Source organism: Berghia stephanieae, chromosome 4, assembly GCF_034508935.2.
Source record: "Berghia stephanieae isolate SIO BIC M18660-M18661 chromosome 4, UCSD_Bste_1.3, whole genome shotgun sequence".
Lineage (NCBI taxonomy): Eukaryota > Metazoa > Mollusca > Gastropoda > Nudibranchia > Aeolidiidae > Berghia > Berghia stephanieae.
Window position 1 is genome coordinate 15,680,949 of NC_088363.1, and position 17,795 is coordinate 15,698,743.

The 17,795-nt window shown below is 35.0% G+C and overlaps 1 protein-coding gene across 1 annotated transcript; it reads left to right on the top strand.

Annotated features, from left to right (window-relative positions):
- Nucleotides 1-774: 774 nt before the first annotated feature.
- LOC144970094 (uncharacterized) lies at nt 775-17,561 on the top strand. The gene is made up of 10 exons (XM_078909316.1): nt 775-1,021; nt 6,399-6,482; nt 7,134-7,279; nt 8,504-8,632; nt 10,195-10,375; nt 11,036-11,215; nt 11,745-11,888; nt 15,255-15,371; nt 15,882-16,049; nt 16,416-17,561. Exons 1-10 carry the CDS (start codon nt 988-990, stop codon nt 16,619-16,621), a joined length of 1,389 nt encoding a protein of 462 aa, XP_078765442.1. The 5' UTR covers nt 775-987; the 3' UTR covers nt 16,622-17,561.
- The last annotated feature ends 234 nt before the right edge of the window (nt 17,562-17,795 follow it).

The following is a 17,795-nucleotide window of genomic DNA, read 5'->3' on the forward strand; positions in this document are numbered from 1 at the left end:
CGGCTGACCTATAGAACCCATCTTGAGGGTACAGCAAGAAAGATAGGGATACGAAAGTGTCTACTCCGAAAACTGGCAGGAACAACATGGGGAGCATCGCAAACTCTTCTCAGAACATCAACCCTGGCCCTTTGCTACAGTGTGGCAGAATATTGTGCTCCTGTTTGGACGAGAAGTGCCCATACAAACCTTGTTGATGCGAAACTAAGAGACTCGGTGCGAATAGTAACTGGATGCCTGAAATCAACTCCAACATAATGGCTGCCAGTCATGAGCGCTATAGCACCACCCCACTTGAGGACAGAGGATGCAACACAGAAATGGATGTCCAGAGCTGAAGAAGATAGTGGAACTCCTCTGCAAACCATATACAAAACTGCGCCCCCAACATCAAGACTAAAATCTCGTTCACCTTTCTACCTATCGAAGAAAGAAAACTACAACACGCAAGAAGCCTGGTGCGAGGAATGGAAAAGAAATGAACCAACAGGAGGGGAACTAATTGAAGATCCCTGTAAAAGTCTCCCAGGTCTACAGGATCAACCAAGAAAATACTGGGTAGCTGCAAATAGACTACGGTCAAAACATACAAGAACAGCTGCCAACATGCACAAATGGGGGCTCCAAGAATCACCAACATGCCCAAAGTGCAACCAAGTACCACAAGATGCAAACCACCTTGTACTAGATTGCACAGAGACAGAACTTGAAGGGGGATTTGAAACCATCAACAAATGTGATGATGACTTCCGAACCTGGATTGATACCTTGAACATAGAAGTGTAGCTGAACGATACTACTCTGGACCGCGGTTAAGACTTTGGTGTATTTGGCCAAATTGATCTGGCATATTTCAGCTCATTTGCCAAACATTGAGCATAAAAGTTGTCGCCAACGTTTTATAAAATTTTGATTTAATAATCTAAAATGCACAGACATTAAAATCAGCAATTATAAAATTGTCTGATAAAGTTGAATAATTTCACGATGTCGTCTGCTCCAATAGCAGAGAGAAATCAAGGTATGACCAGAGTAACCGGTGGTTACAATCCCTAATCCTCACCTATTATCGATACGTCACATTTTTCATTATTTTCAGATTTTCTTGCTTTGTGATGTAATAACAGGAACGAGAATGAGCTGTCTAATCATCAAACCTTATCATATAAACTGAGCATATCACTGATCAATCATGAAGGGTAGAAATCGGTCGGCCGAGACCGATGAGATTTGCCTTTCCAAACTCACTCAACAAAAACTGCAACTTGCACCACTCTCACTCTCACGCCCACGCTCATCCATCATACTCTCCTCTTCAATGATCAATGACATCAATCAGGATCAGATCCCCCACCTCTTACCTGATCTGCTCTTTCTCTACACTACAAAAGATGTGGTCTCTACCAATGATCTGTTTGACAGTTTGTTTTATTAGGCAGTTTAGTGAGCAGCAGCAGTGGCAGTCAAATTTTGACCCAACTCGCCCATAGGAAAGTTGTGACCGAAAATTGCCGTTCGCATTTTGGGGGGTTCAATTAAAGATGCATAACTTCGTTATAAAGAGGAATATCGCAGATATTTTGATATCATTATTTTCGTCTTTCAATTTCCTTTTAAATGGTGCCAATTAAGGGAAAATCCATTAATAATTCCAGAAGTTATATGAAGTTAAAATTTGGCAATTTTCAAATGCATTTATTTTTTTATTTACCGCGTGTGTTTTTAAAATTTAAACGCTTGTTTTTAGAATAACATCTAAACTTTATTCATGCCAAATTTCAGGGCTCTATATCGATGCGCAGACACCTTTTAACTCTGCGCCGAAATGCCTTGTTTACATTATCTTCTCATCATGGCTGCCGGACGATATCGATATTCATATCGATATTTTAAATTTAGTTATGTATTATGTTAAATTTAGTCCATAATATTTTCAGTACTATTATTTGCTATGTTTTTATTTTGAATACATACTTTCCAACTTTATTTATAGGCTTTTTATAGTTTTTGTTTTAAAAGTTCGTATATTTCTTCTCTTTGTGAAATCCGATATTAATAATATCGATATTTTAAAAATACCAATTGCTTTAATTTAATTTTATTTTACTTTGCCATCAAGTCATCAAGTTTCTTTCCCATATGTTTAGATATGTTTATCATTTGTATCCATATTCTAAAGGCCTTAGCCTTAATAATTATTATGGTAAGAAGTTCTATTACTATTAGTTTTGACACCCCCATATATTGAGAGAGAAGGGGGGAGGGGGTGGGGGGATAAAATTATATTAATTGTCAGTTCAAATGATGTAATAGCAATAAACCCAAAGTGGTTCAGCAGAATTTTTTAAAGTATTAAAAGCCAGAACTTTCCTTCTAATTAGGTATAATAGGGAATCTGTTTCAATTTATTTGAACTTTTTCAATCTACCATTTTATTTATATGCAATTAAATTGCCATAGGTAAAAATAAACTCATTATGACATTACACAACATGTTTATATCTTTTCATTTAAATACTCTCAAACCATTTTTTATTCTCTATGTATTTATTAGAAGAGGGGAATTATTTGCAATTGTTTCAGTGAGATATTGGGGATAAATCCAAAAGTGATAGAGCAAATTGTTTCTTACGTCTAGCCGAGTTTTTGATTATGTAACATTTGCGTCATATTATATAATAATGTGTTAATTTGAAATGTTTATCTTCCTCTTTATTAATGTAAATGCATTGTCCTCAATAAGACGAACATTTTGGTATACAATATATGATAAGAACTCCATATTGACTGTTTTAACCATTTTTTTTAAACATCACGCGATTTCGGTCACAACTTTGCAATGGTAATTTTGGGGTAAAAATCGGTCTGAAATTTCAGACTTTGAACTGCCGTAACTACATTTCTAATCAAGATACAAACAAAATTCAAACTGTTTTGTAATCTGTGTTGCCAGCTCTTTCATATGACATTGGTTTCAAGTGTGTGAGGTACATTTAGAATTTCTATTAAACTCCCTAGTTTTATGTCGCCAAAGAAGAAGGATTCCACAAAATGGGGAGGCCCCTTGACTCAAATAACTCAACTGTAACTAACCCTACAAACACCCTAGCACCTTTGCTAAGACTTATGACTAAACTATCAAAATCGGAAACTCTACAGGAAATTCCATTCCTATTAAGAAAGGAGTCCGTCAAGGGTGTGTTGCCTCACCAGATCTGTTTAATCTATACCAAGAAACAATCATGAGGGGCATAAATAATATGGAGGGAATAAAAGTGGGAGGTCACAACATAAATAATATAAGATACGCAGACGATACGGTACTCATTGCAACATCAGAAATCCAACTTCAAAAGATTGTTGACAAAGTGGTAGTAGATAGTGAAGCCAAGGGAATGGAAGTGAATATCACCAAAACGGAATGCATGGTAATACAGAAAAACCCCGAAAACAACAACACCTGCAATATAACGATCCACGGCGAGCAACTTACCAACGTAGAAAGTTTTAAATACCTAGGTTCAATAGTGACAACAGATGGAAGATGTAACCGAGACATACGAGCAAGAATAATCAAGCCAAACAGGCCTTCATGGACCTGGGAAACATTTTGAAAAACAAACAGATGTCGTTCGGGATTAGATTCCGAGTCTTGAAGTGCTACGTGTGGCCAATCTTGTTATACGGATGCGAAAGCTGGACTACAAATGCAGAAACACAAAAGAACATTGAAGCTTTTGAAATGTGGTGCTTGAGAAGGATGCAGAGAATATCGTATACTGCACACAAAACGAACGAAGAAGTGCTAAAACAAACATACCAACAAAGGAAACTAATGCCCTTAATAGTGGATCGACAACTATCCTTTTTCGGACACATAGTAAGGAAAGATAAGAATGAATACCTGGCAAGTTGTGGAAAAATACCTGGTAAACGCGTCCGGGGGAGACAAAGAAAAACACTCATAGACCAACTGAAGGGCTTCACCAACCTAACAATCCAAGAGCTGTTTGAAAAAGCAAGAGACAGGGAGGAATGGAGAGAGATAATTCATGCAGTATCCGAAGCCTGGACCAGGCATGGAACCTAGAAGAAGAAGAAGATGACTAAACCTAATAGAAAAAAAATCCTCCGATCTCGAGCCAACCCTTATAAAAAATTTTAAAAACCTGGACTGCTTTGCACTACCTCTCATTCACAAATCAAAATGGCGGCAGAGAATCAAAACAACGGTCAAATTAGGAAATTTTAAACTTTCACAAATCAATCTAGGTTTGTTCTAGAATTTTTAAAATGCTTTTATATCATGACAAATTGAATAACTAAACGCGTGATAAAAGATCAACGGTGAAAATGCAAATTGAAAGAAGACTGGGGATGTAGGAGATTTTGGTAGGCCTCCCCACAAATTACAAATATTATCCTGTTACTATTATATTTGTATGTACTTTTGAGTCACTGAACACGAAAGATGTCATTATTTTTGGGCGCAGGTTTCTAAATTGAGGTGTACTTAACACACCGTTTTTACGCACCTCCGTTGGCGGTGTAAAAAAATGCAACGTTTTTATGCACCTCCATTAGCGGTGCTGGTGAATTAACGAAAATGTTGCTGATTGAAGCTCGAAGGAAAAAAATAACGATAAGTGTTGAATTGTAAGCTTCAATTTATTAGACGAAGACAGATACTGTGGACATTTCGGGTTTCCCCTTTATCAACAAAACACGATGAACAATTATAATACTAAGGACGAACGAGAGATGTGTGAATGATGGGACAGGAAATAGAATACCCCATTGTAAGGAAGTACGAATTAAATTATGACAATAAATATTAATAACATTAATTAACACACCGCTTTTATGTACCGCCGTTGGGGTGTAAACGCGCGGTGTAGAAAAAGACCCACAGAAGAAAAAAAAAGAGGCTTCTCATCTTAGTTTCTGTGAATAGATCCATACGTCCATGAGTTTTAGATTGTAGTTTAGCATGCTGCTTAGTGATTACTGATGTACAATGGTAATAAATTGAATAAATAATAATAATTTTAAAAAAATCAAAGGTAAAAATAAAATGGCACACAAATACTGATCTCAATGACCAAAATGTAAATAAATAAATGATTTTTGAACATTAAAATCGAAGTTTTTAAAAAAAACATGAACAACTAACAGAATATTGTTTTTTAAATAAAAGAAGAGAAAACAAAAACAATAGAAAGACAAAGATGCGATAAACAAATACACTGATGATAATGATAGAATATTATCAAATGATAACAATCGACGTTTACATATGTCGATAGCACATTGAATGGTACCGATGTTATTTTAAAAAATATAATAAAAACAATAATAATAATAGTAATAATAATGACAATAATATATTGATTTAAATATTAAAAATATGTCCAGTAACTATAACAACAAAAATGATTTCTTTCTCAATAAAATAAAAAATTTTTTTAAATTGTCCACAATGGGAATTGAACCTAGTACTTCCACTGCGCTACGGAGGTACCCAACTGTTCGTAATATTGTTTTACCTTCAATGCGACTTCTATTTTCTAGTTTTAAATATTGATTTTTTTAGATTATTTCTTTTTTTTTTTAAATTAAAACAAAGACGTCCTCCAGATGTCACAATATAACTTTTGCCATGTCCAAAGATAGACGATTAAATTGGGTGGAATGCGCATGCGTAACGGAGGTGTATAAAAACGATCAGTTAAGATGCACCGTCAACGGAGGTGCATAAAAACACGTTCTAAATTTTTGTGAGCAGAACTTACTTCGAGTTAGACAAATCAGGGAAGGCCTTTTGCACATTCCTCGAGGTAGTTTCACTTTACTTTATATTGTTAGAGGTAGCTTCACTTTATGTTGTTATTTTAATCATGGATCTTTTGTCAAGCGTTTTTATATTCAATTTGTCAATGGGAGTGTCAAGTACACGGTAGCAGGGCACCTCGCCTCTGGATCTACGTACACAGAAATTGCTGCAATATCAACGGATGACCATGTGGTCTAGTGGTATGACACTCACTTAAGGATCAGAAAGTCCTAGGTTCGAGCCTCGCTCAGTGCATAGTTGAGTCCTTGGAGAAGGCTCTTTACTCACATTCTCTCACCATACTCGGGTGTAAAATGAGTGCCTGGCTGTTAACAGCATTGTATCTATCTGTCCGGTAAAAAAATTGCAATATCGCCTAAAAGGCATCATGTCCCATCCTACATGCTAAATGTTGCTGTTGGCCAGGGACCACTTGTAAAGTAATGGATATTGTGCTATATGAAAGCTCAATTTATTTATTATGGCCATAATAAAATACAATGTAATAAACCCAATAAACTCGAGCCTTTATAGTTGTTTTTCTTCACTTAATTGTGTTCAACAGATGCCACAGTGTATGTTGGTGGTCTTGATGAAAAAGTTCTTGAAAATATCCTTTGGGAATTATTTTTACAAGCAGGACCAGTTGGTAAGGTCTTAATCTTAGTTTGTTTGATTTTAAAAAATTTTAAAATCAATATTCTACAGTAATGTTGATTTGACGTTAACTACATATTTTTAGAGTTTCCTTATTTATTTTTCTATTATTATTATTATTTTTTGACTCAAATGTCTGATTTTAATCTCGTCCTCAAATTTCAATGGAATTTTTTTTTTTTTTTTTAATTTTAATTAATTCCCTTTTTTTTAATCTCTCAGTCTCACTAGTTCTAAAACTATTTTGAAATAATGGTTGGAAATATTGCATTCAAAGATAATACAAATTTGTTTTCTTAATATCCGGTATATATGGAAGGCTTAATGTCTGCTGAGTGGATTCTATTACAATTTGCATTAAATCTCTCTCTCTCTATCTGTCTCTCTGTCTCTCTCTCTGTCTCTCTCTCTCTCTCTCTGTCTCTCTCTCTCTCTCTCTCTCTCTCTCTCTCTCTCTCTCTCTCTCTCTCTCTCTCTCTCTCTCTCTCTCTCTCTCTCTCTCTCTCTCTCTCTTTTTTTTTTTTTTATTTTATTTTTTTTTATTTTTATTATTTATTTTTTTTCTTCCCCCCTCCCAACCTCCAAACTCACCCTTCGTCCCCCAGATACATTATTTTACTTTTTGTCCTTTCTCATTTTCTAGTAAATGTTCATATGCCAAAGGATCGAGTGACACAGACACATCAGGGGTATGGGTTCATTGAGTTCATGAGTGAGGAAGATGCAGACTACGCTATTAAGATAATGAACATGATCAAGCTCTTCGGAAAGCCCATCAGAGTCAATAAGGTGACCTTTCAAATCTTAATTTCTTCCATTAGTTATCTTGCTCTAAATGAAAACTATGCGGCTATGTGGTCCAGTAGTATGACACTCGCTTTCGGATCGGAAGGTCCTGGGTTCGAGCCTCGCTAGTTGAGTCCTTGGAGAAGGCTCTTTACTCACATTCTCACATACAACATTGTATCTGTCCGCAAAAAAAAAATTGTACTAATATCGCCTAAAAGGCGTCATGTCCCGTCCTACATGTTGAATGTTGCTGTTGGTCAGGGACTACTTGTAAAGTCCTTTGAGCATGTTTATATAAAAGCTCATTTTTTTAATAGAATGGTCCAGAAACCACAAATCAAGCCAAGGACCCTTCTGAAAAGAATTTGTTTTGCCACCATGTGGCAGTTTCTGTTGTTTAGATTGCTTTAGGGGATCCGTGGGACCTGTGCTGCTCAAATTTTGAGATTCAAATCATTGTTTTGTTGTAGTGATTCTTGTGTAAAAATATCTTTAGAATCCATTTTCTTAAGTTTCAAAAAACTCAAAAAATTTCTAAAACTCCTAAAATTACCTATGAATAAGGTAAGGGTAAGGTAAAATATGAATAAAATGTTGAAAGTGCCCCAACTTCACCCCTTAGCAACCATATTTTCCAATATCGTAACATAGCAAAGCTTGGTATCATTGGAAACGTCTAAATCAAAACTAAACGTTTCTGTTATTTTTGTTTCTATCCATCACTTTTAAAATTTCATAAAATATATAGATTATACACAAAATATATGTCTAGTCTTTTTTTTTAGGCATATGAAATGTATTTCTGCGTTTTTCTCAAAATGATATTTATTTATCACCTTACAAAGAGATTTTCTAATTAGCTGTTATAGTTTTTGAGTTAGGACATTTTTTTCAATAATTATCCTCGATAAAGCCTAATAATGGGACACTTTGAGGATGAATATGTAAAAGTATCCTAAAGATACTCAAAATCAGCTACTGTAAGGTGTTCATCAGGCATTAATCTGGAATATATTTTGAGATCTACTCAAAAATAAAGTAATGTGTAAAATGCTGAGTCAGCACAGTTATGTATATAAACAAGCAACAGAGTTATAATATTGATTTTTTTTTTGTATACCATACCATCTCCCTTAAAGGATTATCCTCTATATTTTTTTAGAAATTTGGAACTAGACATTATGAATTTATTCTATCATTTACATTTGTTGTTATTTCTTACAGGCCTCTGCTCATACCAAGCGGCAAGACATTGGTGCAAACATATTCATTGGAAACCTGGACCCTGAGGTGGATGAGAAACTGTTATACGACACATTCAGTGCTTTTGGAGTCATTCTTCAAACACCCAAGGTTATTAGTCTTAATGATTTTATTTTTTAAATTTAGATTTCACCTTAAAGATGTTTTCTTGATTGTGTTTTTAACTATAAAATAACTTAAATAAAATAAGATAAAGAGGCAGATACATATGTAGACACAACAAGGTCCTGGGAAAACTGGCTTAAAATACTCACTGCAGTCCAAGGCCATACAACCGTGCCAAAAGCAGTAGCTCCAATCTTCAGTACTGCAGGAGGTACAATCAAATGGCCAGGTGAAGCAATGATACCTGTTGTGAAAAGAGGGCTACTGGGTGGATATGACGACTGGGTGGTGTCAGCTGATTTACCCTCATGGGAGGATCAACCAAGGGTTGTCGAATAAACTAGAGTGAGACCCAACATTGTACTCCATTCTGAAACATCTAAACAATTTATATAATTGAACTGACAGTGCCATATGAAACCAATGGAAGGCGCTCACGTTTATAAATTCGAGAAATATACGTGAGAAATTAACCAGAATACCTATGAAGTCGTAGTCTTTGCTGTTAAAGTTGAAGCATGATAGTTTGTTGGAATGTTAACATATGAACTCTTACCCCAACTCAATATCACTAAGGCAGACAAATAACAAAAGCAATTTGAAACCTTAGTGAAATAGCAGAGAGAAGCTCTCATAAATAAGGAATGAGTGATGTCATCACATCACTGGCACCAATTGCATAATTGGAAAAAACATACACAAAATATTCCATAATAAGATCCAAATTCAAAGGTCGTAATTTCTATTCCCCCTTGTCGCACTTTAAGAATATAATAATTAGAAAGGCACCTAGGAGTCATGACCTAGGTGTGGTCCAGTCCCTTTTGAGTGTAAAAGTTCAGGACTGAAAGACTTGTTTGAGGGGGTTTCTTCTATAAAGATTTTCTGCCTTAGCTCAACCTTAGTTTATTGATACTTTTATTAATGATATTTCATACATCTTAATCTGGTCTGGCATTAGTGAATCAGGTGCCAAATTTTTAGATTTTAAGAACATCAGAAATACAAAATTTAAAGTTTTCTTTCTTTTTTATTATCACTTGCCTTCTCTGTTGAGTATAATCTCACCTATATTTTGATTATTAATGCGAAATTATAATTTTTTCATTATGATCACACTGCTTTTACTGCTACCACCTCTTCCCTTTTTTTTTCCTCTATCTTTTCCCATGTCTACTTGTCCTGCGTGGGAGACAATTACCATTCACAGAATAAATCAATTCACCATTTAATTTACAGATCGTCATCCAGTTGCCCCCCCTCCCCCCAACTTTATCCCTCTTGGTGTTTGATTTAAAGTTTAAGTTCATTTCTTTAGTAGTCTCTGGATATAATGTGAGATTGTGACAAAGGGTCATATATTATGTGGTACAATATTTTGCTTCTTGCTTTACGCTATAAAAATATCATACTTGAGAGGTGGCTTAAGATTTTCTAAAATGGTTGTACCTTTTACTGTTGCTTTTCTTCTTTCCATGATGATACAGATTGCAAGTTTAACTTTGCATTTGTTTTATTAATATACGTTTTGAAATATCTTCACTCAGATTATGAGAGACAGAGATTCTGGTAACTCTAAAGGCTATGCTTTCATCAACTTTGCGAGCTTTGAAGCCTCTGATGCAGCGATAGAAGCCATGAATGACCAATATTTGTGTAATAGAGCCATCACCATTTCATACGCTTTTAAAAAAGATGCCAAAGGAGAAAGATGTGGTTCTGCTGCTGGTAAGTCTTATATCATAGAAATCTTAATTGGCATATTTCAGTCAAATATGTTAAATTATCTTGTCTATCTAATTAGAAACTTAAGGTTTTCATATAATTAACATTCTCGGGTCAATTCAAATTTAAAAACAAAACAAAAATTGAATTATTATTTACTTATTTTTTCCATTTTCTTTTTTTGTCAGTTTATATCTGACTTTTTCAGAATTGCCTTAATTTTGATGATTGATATTAGCATTGACATTTCGTATTACTGGTTTCATAGATGGGAGTTGTTCAGATTTTTTTTCTCTTTCAGTCTATTCTTATCTTTTTAAAATTTTATTCATAGCTTTTATCAATTTGGTTACTTTATATGTTTTTAATTGTTTTTTTTAGGTGTTTTTAAAAAAAATAAATTAGATTCTTATGTCATTTTGCTATTATTATTATTATTATTATTATTATTATTATTATTATTATTATTATTATTATTATTATTATTATTATTATTATTATTATATAATTGTTATTAATATTATGTTATATGTCAGTTTAATATTTATTATTATTATTATCATTATTATTTAATTTTGTGTGAAAATTTCTTTAAATCGATTTTTTCCCGGGAAAGAAAACAAAAACAAAATACTTTTGAAAATTTTTATTATTTCCTCACAGAGCGTCTCCTGGCTGCCCAGAATCCATTGTCATTGACAGGCCGTCCCCATCAACTGTTTGCAGACGCACCTCCACCCCCTACCCAGCCCCCTACCTCACAGCCATCAACGGGTCTTGTACCTCCACCTCCACCTCCTATTGGAATTGCCCCAGGAATACCAGCCCCTCCACCCGGCATGGGTAAGGGAGACATATGCTTTATAAACCTCTAAACTTGTTTTACAGTTACCATGCAATCATATTTAAACCTCCCAGCTGTCAGAAATTCGTTATTGTTAAAATTTGATCTGTTGGAAGATATTGATAAATAAAAGCAGGATAAGAAAAAGAATTCGCATTCAGAGCTGCCAACTCCTGTTTTCCCTCAGGATTATTTCCCTTTTTTTTCTTCAGGGAGTTAAACAAATCGTGTCAGAATTTTTAAAATCATTCATAGAATTGTTCATTAATTTTTCAGCCTAATGTGTATACCATATTACCCTCTTCTAACTTAATCAGCATAAATTCAAGTATAAATGTGTATTTAGTTGTTTGCAAACCTTACATCTTTGGTCAATGCAGAATTTTAAAAATGTTCTAACAATTAGGATTTTCTCTGGATTTTCGTGTTCGTATTTGTTTTAGGTATTCTGTTGTAACTGTCAACTTTTTAATCTTTTTTTTTTTTTCAAACTTTCTATACTATGATGTTCTATTTCATCTACTCCAGGAGCCCCTCCTCCTATGGCACCTCCTCCTCCAGCCCCATCCCCACTCCCCCCACCAGCTCCTCCAGCCATGACCTCAACCCCCTTCCAGCCTCCTCCAATGGCCATGCAGGGCATGGCACCCCCTCCTATGCCTCCACCACCAGGTAGGTTATCCCCATTTGAAATGTTTGGAGTGAGATTTAACTTTTTTCACTAATTTTGCTTGATTGCCATCGTTTTCCCTCTTTCCTTCTTCTTCTTCTTCTTCTTCTTCTTCTTCTTCTTCTTCTTCTTCTTCTTCTTCTTCTTCTTCTTCTTCTTCTTCTTCTTCTTCTTCTTCTTCTTCTTCTTCTTCTTCTTCTTTTTCTCCTCAACTTAGAATTTAACTGTGATGATAATCTTCCATAGATCCGCATAATTCTTTGGTTTTTGTGATTTCAAAGAAACTGTCAGATGATTATGTCATGTCAAATATTTTCTGCTGATAAAGATCAGACCAGAATGTCGATCCCTTTGCATGAATTTTGTAGACACTTCCAGTGTTATGACATCACCCTAGACCGCCTGGTACCAAGTGTCAAAAATGACACAAGCACAGCCATCTCTTGGATAAGATGGTGGACTGGATGAGGGGATAAAATAGGGCTAGTGTCTAGATGATGTTTTAGAGACTTTTCAGTTTGAGGTTTTGCTTCTCTTTCTTGTTATTTTATTTATTTTTTAAATATAGAATTTTTAAAGCACTTATTAACTCTTTAAGATTCAACCCGACAAAAACCGACAACGGCATAATATCCATGGGCGGGGTAGTTAAGACTGGCCTCAGTAAGTAAAATCCAATCGTTGTGAAGGAAATGACAGGCCCTGTCACTGCCGCAGGGTGTTTTCAGCTTTGATTTTTATAAATTTGCCGACAGAAAAGAAAATACGTTTCAGAAATTGCGATTTAAATCTTATTTTATTTGTGGGTGAAAATCATTGACATTGCACTTTGTTTGGTAAAAATCGGTAAAAAATTACGACTTTGGTGATGAAAAATGACTTTGAAGACCATTATTGTAAACTTTTAAAAATATTATGAATAATTTATAACTCCCTTATTTGTGGGTCGATTTTGTCATTCGAGGTATCAATTTTATTGTAATAAAGAGATAGGAACTTCAGAGTTATTTTTTCTGATGCGAAATTATTACTTTGTAATTTTAGCACCAAGAAAAATAGTCGGTAAATAAATTTGTTACACCTCTTTGATAGACCGCCAACGTCATTCGTGTAGAATTGTGAATCAAGCATCTCAAAGTCTTTGACCAATCACAGGCTATCTTTCCAGCTGGCCGAAACAAAGACGCTTCTCCCCGTCGATGTATTACGCTATTGTTATGCAAGGAATATAACACCTTATGGAGTAGGCCTAAAAGCTAAAATTTTAAAGTAAAAAATATAATTCTGAGGAATTTGAAAGTCACATTGCTGAAATCAGCTTGAAAAAAGAAGTACATTGGTCTTTGTTTCATAAAAATCGGTTGAAAACCAACTGTTTTACGAATAAATTTGATTTTAAAAATTGCTTTTGTTTATTTTAGCTTTTTTTAGCAACTTTTTTATTTATCGGCCGATTTTCTTGATTTTTATATCATTCTTTGTATCTCAAAGAGACGAGATCAGTGATATACTTTGTTTGTTTCAAATGTAACTAGAACATAATTTGGCTTTTTTACCTATCGACCATGCCTGGATAATTTATTCAACAACGTGGCGATGTGACGCAACTATTCCATGGCCGTCTTCCACTGCATCGACGATGATTCAATTCATTGTTGACGGCTGTTGACACGTGAGCTGCCAGAACGACCAATCGTTGAAGGGTCAATATGCTCAGTAGCCAATCGTTCTTCGGTCAAAAAACTTATGAACTCACGAGAACAAAAGTTTGAAATTTGGTGATGGACAGACCTATGAAATCGTTTCTGGGCGGAGTTTAGCCATGAGTGACCGTAGAAAACGAAAAGGCGACTCCAGATATCAAAGAGTAGGCTTATATCATCTAAGGATGTCTACATGATTGACATGGCCATATAGGGAACTCATTATCTACTCCCCCAAAAAGAATCTGAACACGAGAGGGTTAACATATAATTTTGTTAAAGAGACGGACTAAATTCTTATACTATTCTAGTAAAGTGGTCTCTGTCTCTCTTTTACTCTCTCTCTCTCTCTCTCTCTCTCTCTCTCTCTCTCTCTCTCTCTCTCTCTCTCTCTCTCTCTCTCTCTCTCTCTCTCTCTCTCTCTCTCTCTCTCTCTCTCTCTCTCTCTCTCTCTCTCTCTCTCTCTCTCTTTTTTTTTTTGTTTCGTAGTAGTCCAGATCCATCTCGCCCATTGAGCTGGAGTTCATCCCAGTTTCTACAACGTGAAAGAGAAATAGCAATTGCTTATTACCCTTTCTATATGATGCTAGTCTATCCTATGCGAGATCTAACAGACCCCAACCACCGAATCTCTGCTGGATGTACAGGAGGGTCAGAAAAAAATCTCGACTTCACCCGAGATTGACCTCAGTCCTTTTGCTTGTGAACTGAGTGCTCTACCAACTGATCTATCAGGACTCCCTCTATCTGATTTAAGTGAAATAATTAATTTACAATAAGGATGTGTCACCGACTTAAGAAACAAAAGAGTTTTTCAAAATCTTGGAATGACTGTGCTTTGCAATTTATTAAAATTTATGTGTAGCATAAGGCATGACAATGGTATGGCCTTTTAGCCAAAACCTTATCATCTTTTCATTTAGTAGTTATAAGTAACATTGTGGGCATTATATTTTATATTGTTTTGGAGAAAGAATAATTTAAGCTCATTATAAACTCATAAAAAGTTAAGTGATATATATTATACTTGGAATGGATGTGTTTATAATAGTAGTAATAAATAGCATAATATTACCTAAATATGTTACATTGTGTCATTTTGTGTTCAATTTGAATTTAACTGATGCACCCTAAAGTTTTCCTCCAATTTGACAAGTTACCATTATAATCACTAACTTAAAGAGATTCAAAAGTGCTTGAATACTGTTACAGCAATGGCAAATTGGTACAGATCTTCATCTTGTAATATAGTTGAGAGATTTTGAGCACGGTCATCAACTGAATGGGTGACAATTCAATTATTGCTAAAACTGACCCAGACTCTGTATCCTTGGGCACAGCGCTTAATACATCATATCTACCTGTGAGCCTATGTAGAGGCAGGGATAGATCTTATCATTTAAATCATTTAGTTTTTTTAAAAATACAATTTAGATCCCTTATGACCAGCTTAAACCATTGTGAAGTTATTGAGCATGGAGAAATTGTTGAAATGGGCTCTATGAAATGTTCTCATTTATAAATTTAATTATATTTGATTGATTCATTTGTTTGTTTGCATTGCTTATACAAAGTTAAATCACTACTTATATTAATGATTTTATGTAATTTAATTGACAAACCAATAATGATTTAAAAAAATTTTTTTTTTTTTGCACCATTCAGGTCAGCCTCAGAATTTCCATCCCCCGAACATGCCTCCACGACCTCCTCCACCCCCTATGTCATCGAGCGGCATGGATAACCAACCCAACCCCATGATGAACACAAACGCTCCCATGAGTAAGTCCACAACTCTCAGGTTATAGTTTTAATTTAACTTGACTTTACATTGTAGTTTCCATAGAGGAAGTAATTGCAGTCAGAGCCGTTAGTTTTGCCTTGGTGAAACAGTAATGGTCTGCTGATGTAACAGATATAAATGGGTGGGAATTGTGGGTTGAAAGAATTTCTATTGTGCCCATAAAGGATTACCGTGTGTATATAAAATTATAAGAATATCTTTGCTCTCAAGACATTGTCAAATTTGACTTTTTTAATTGTTTCTTTTTATTTAATTTGTATTGTTTTAATTCCATTTGCAAGCATTGATAGTCTGAAGAAAAAAATAGTTGAAATTTTAGTAAACAACTTTCAAGCATATTTTTTTCAGTCTCACTGAAACTACACTGACGTATAAAGGTTAATCTGAAATGCTCAGGGCCAAATAATTTTCTTGGATTAAAGACATCTGATTGTATATATTTGTATTTCTGTAGTTTCTGAGTGTTTTCATTTTGTCTGCATCTCCAGATCAAGGCATGCAACCTCCTCCAATGCCGCCTCCCCACAACCAAATGGGTGGTATGGACAACTTTGGACACCATGGTGGACCCCCACCCCCTGGTCCTCCAGGCATGAGACCCCCACCCCCTGGATGGAGAGGCCCGATGCCTCCAAGAGGCCCACCTATGGGATTTGGTACGTATGAGATTTATCATAACATATTTGATTTCCAACGGATACCTTTTTACCTGATTTCATTTTAATTTAGTTGGGAATTTTCAGCTGGTTAAAGATTTTTTACTTAAACAGAATACAAAAATATTAATAATATACCTTGTAAATTCAAATGTTATTTTTGGGTTGTTATTTTTTTTTATCAAGTCTTTGGAGCTGTTGAATTTTGAAATTTTTTTATTATATTATATTGTAGATGATAAGGTTTAAAACAAAATTGTGCTTCTGCAAACGTTGACAATTTATTTGGCTTTGGGGGTTTTTTTTATTCATAATAATCAATATCCTCCTCATAAATATTTAATACCCAACCTATTTTCTCTGTAGGTCCAAATATGAGAGGTCCTCCAATGGGTGGCCCACCTATGAGAGGCGGCATGAACATGCAGATGAATGGACCACCAAGGGGTCCGATGCCACCAAGAGGTATGAGGGGGCCTCCACCTGGTATGCGTCCCCCACCACCACGATTCGGTGGGAACAACCCAGGAGGAAACAATCCACCTCCTCAGGGAGGAAATATGGAGTATTGAGTTTGATTATGGAAGAGCAGTTGGATTTGTATATAGTGATGAAAGGAATAGGAAGAACAGAATAATATATAAGGATTTGATTTTCATGGTTAATAGCAGTTGTGGACTGTACAAAGTAATAAACATAAATGAATATAACAGCTTCAAGATTGAACAAAATACCAAACACGGAATGTTTCAGGCTCAAAACCCTTCTTCAGCCTACAACAAAAAACAAGGAAAATGTAATGTATTTATGTTTTCATTGTTTTTTGTTGGCTGAAGAATGATTTTGAGCCCAAAACGTTCTGTTTGGTATTCTGTTCGTTTTTTGAAGCTGTTATATTAATTTTTATTTATTATGTTTATTGGAACTGCGACTTTGACAAAACATTTTATTTATTTTGGCCTGAAAATTTTGCTTCAAATATCATTATCATGGTAGAAGTTTTCAGGGCAAAATAAGAAAATATTCAGTTGACAACGGAATATGGGGGATGGATGCACAGTCAAAACCAACAAGTGTGTCTCAAGAGAGACATTAGTCGGGATGTTTGACAGCTTAGCACTTTTCCCTACTTCCATTTTTTGTCTAACCAGTCACAAAGCTTAGCACTTATTTTTTGGTTGGTAAAATGGATTGGAAATAAGTGTCAGCAGTTGAATACTTACAGCATGTCTGTGAGACGGTGTCTTATGTTCTCTATCCTCTACTCATATTCGGTACATGTATGTGTGGTCTGTGTCTGGGGGAGGAGGTTATGAATGCATTCGTGTGATTTAAATAAATTGCATTTATTTGTATGATGTGGTGCGCCATTGAGAAAAGTCAAGAGTAAAATTGTGAGGAAGAATGTGCAAGGGATGTGTTTAAGGATGAATGAATGGTAATGGTATTGACTGTTCATATAAAATGAAAGTTGATATTGTAATGAGAATAAATTTGATTGGACAAAAGGTATTTATTATTGTTTTGCTTTGTTTTGCTTGGGTATGAGCTGATGAAGTCAAAATTGGCTGTCTCTTGCCCTACCCCACTTTGCTGTCATGTGACTTTCTTTGTCCTAGAATGGCTTATTTGTTTTTGCCTCAGGCTTTCTTGTATTTTTTTTTTTTTTTTTTTTTTTTGCGGGGAGGGGAACTGTTGAAGACATATTTCTGAGAGAATTCTTTGTCATTTTTTTTTTCTTTTAAA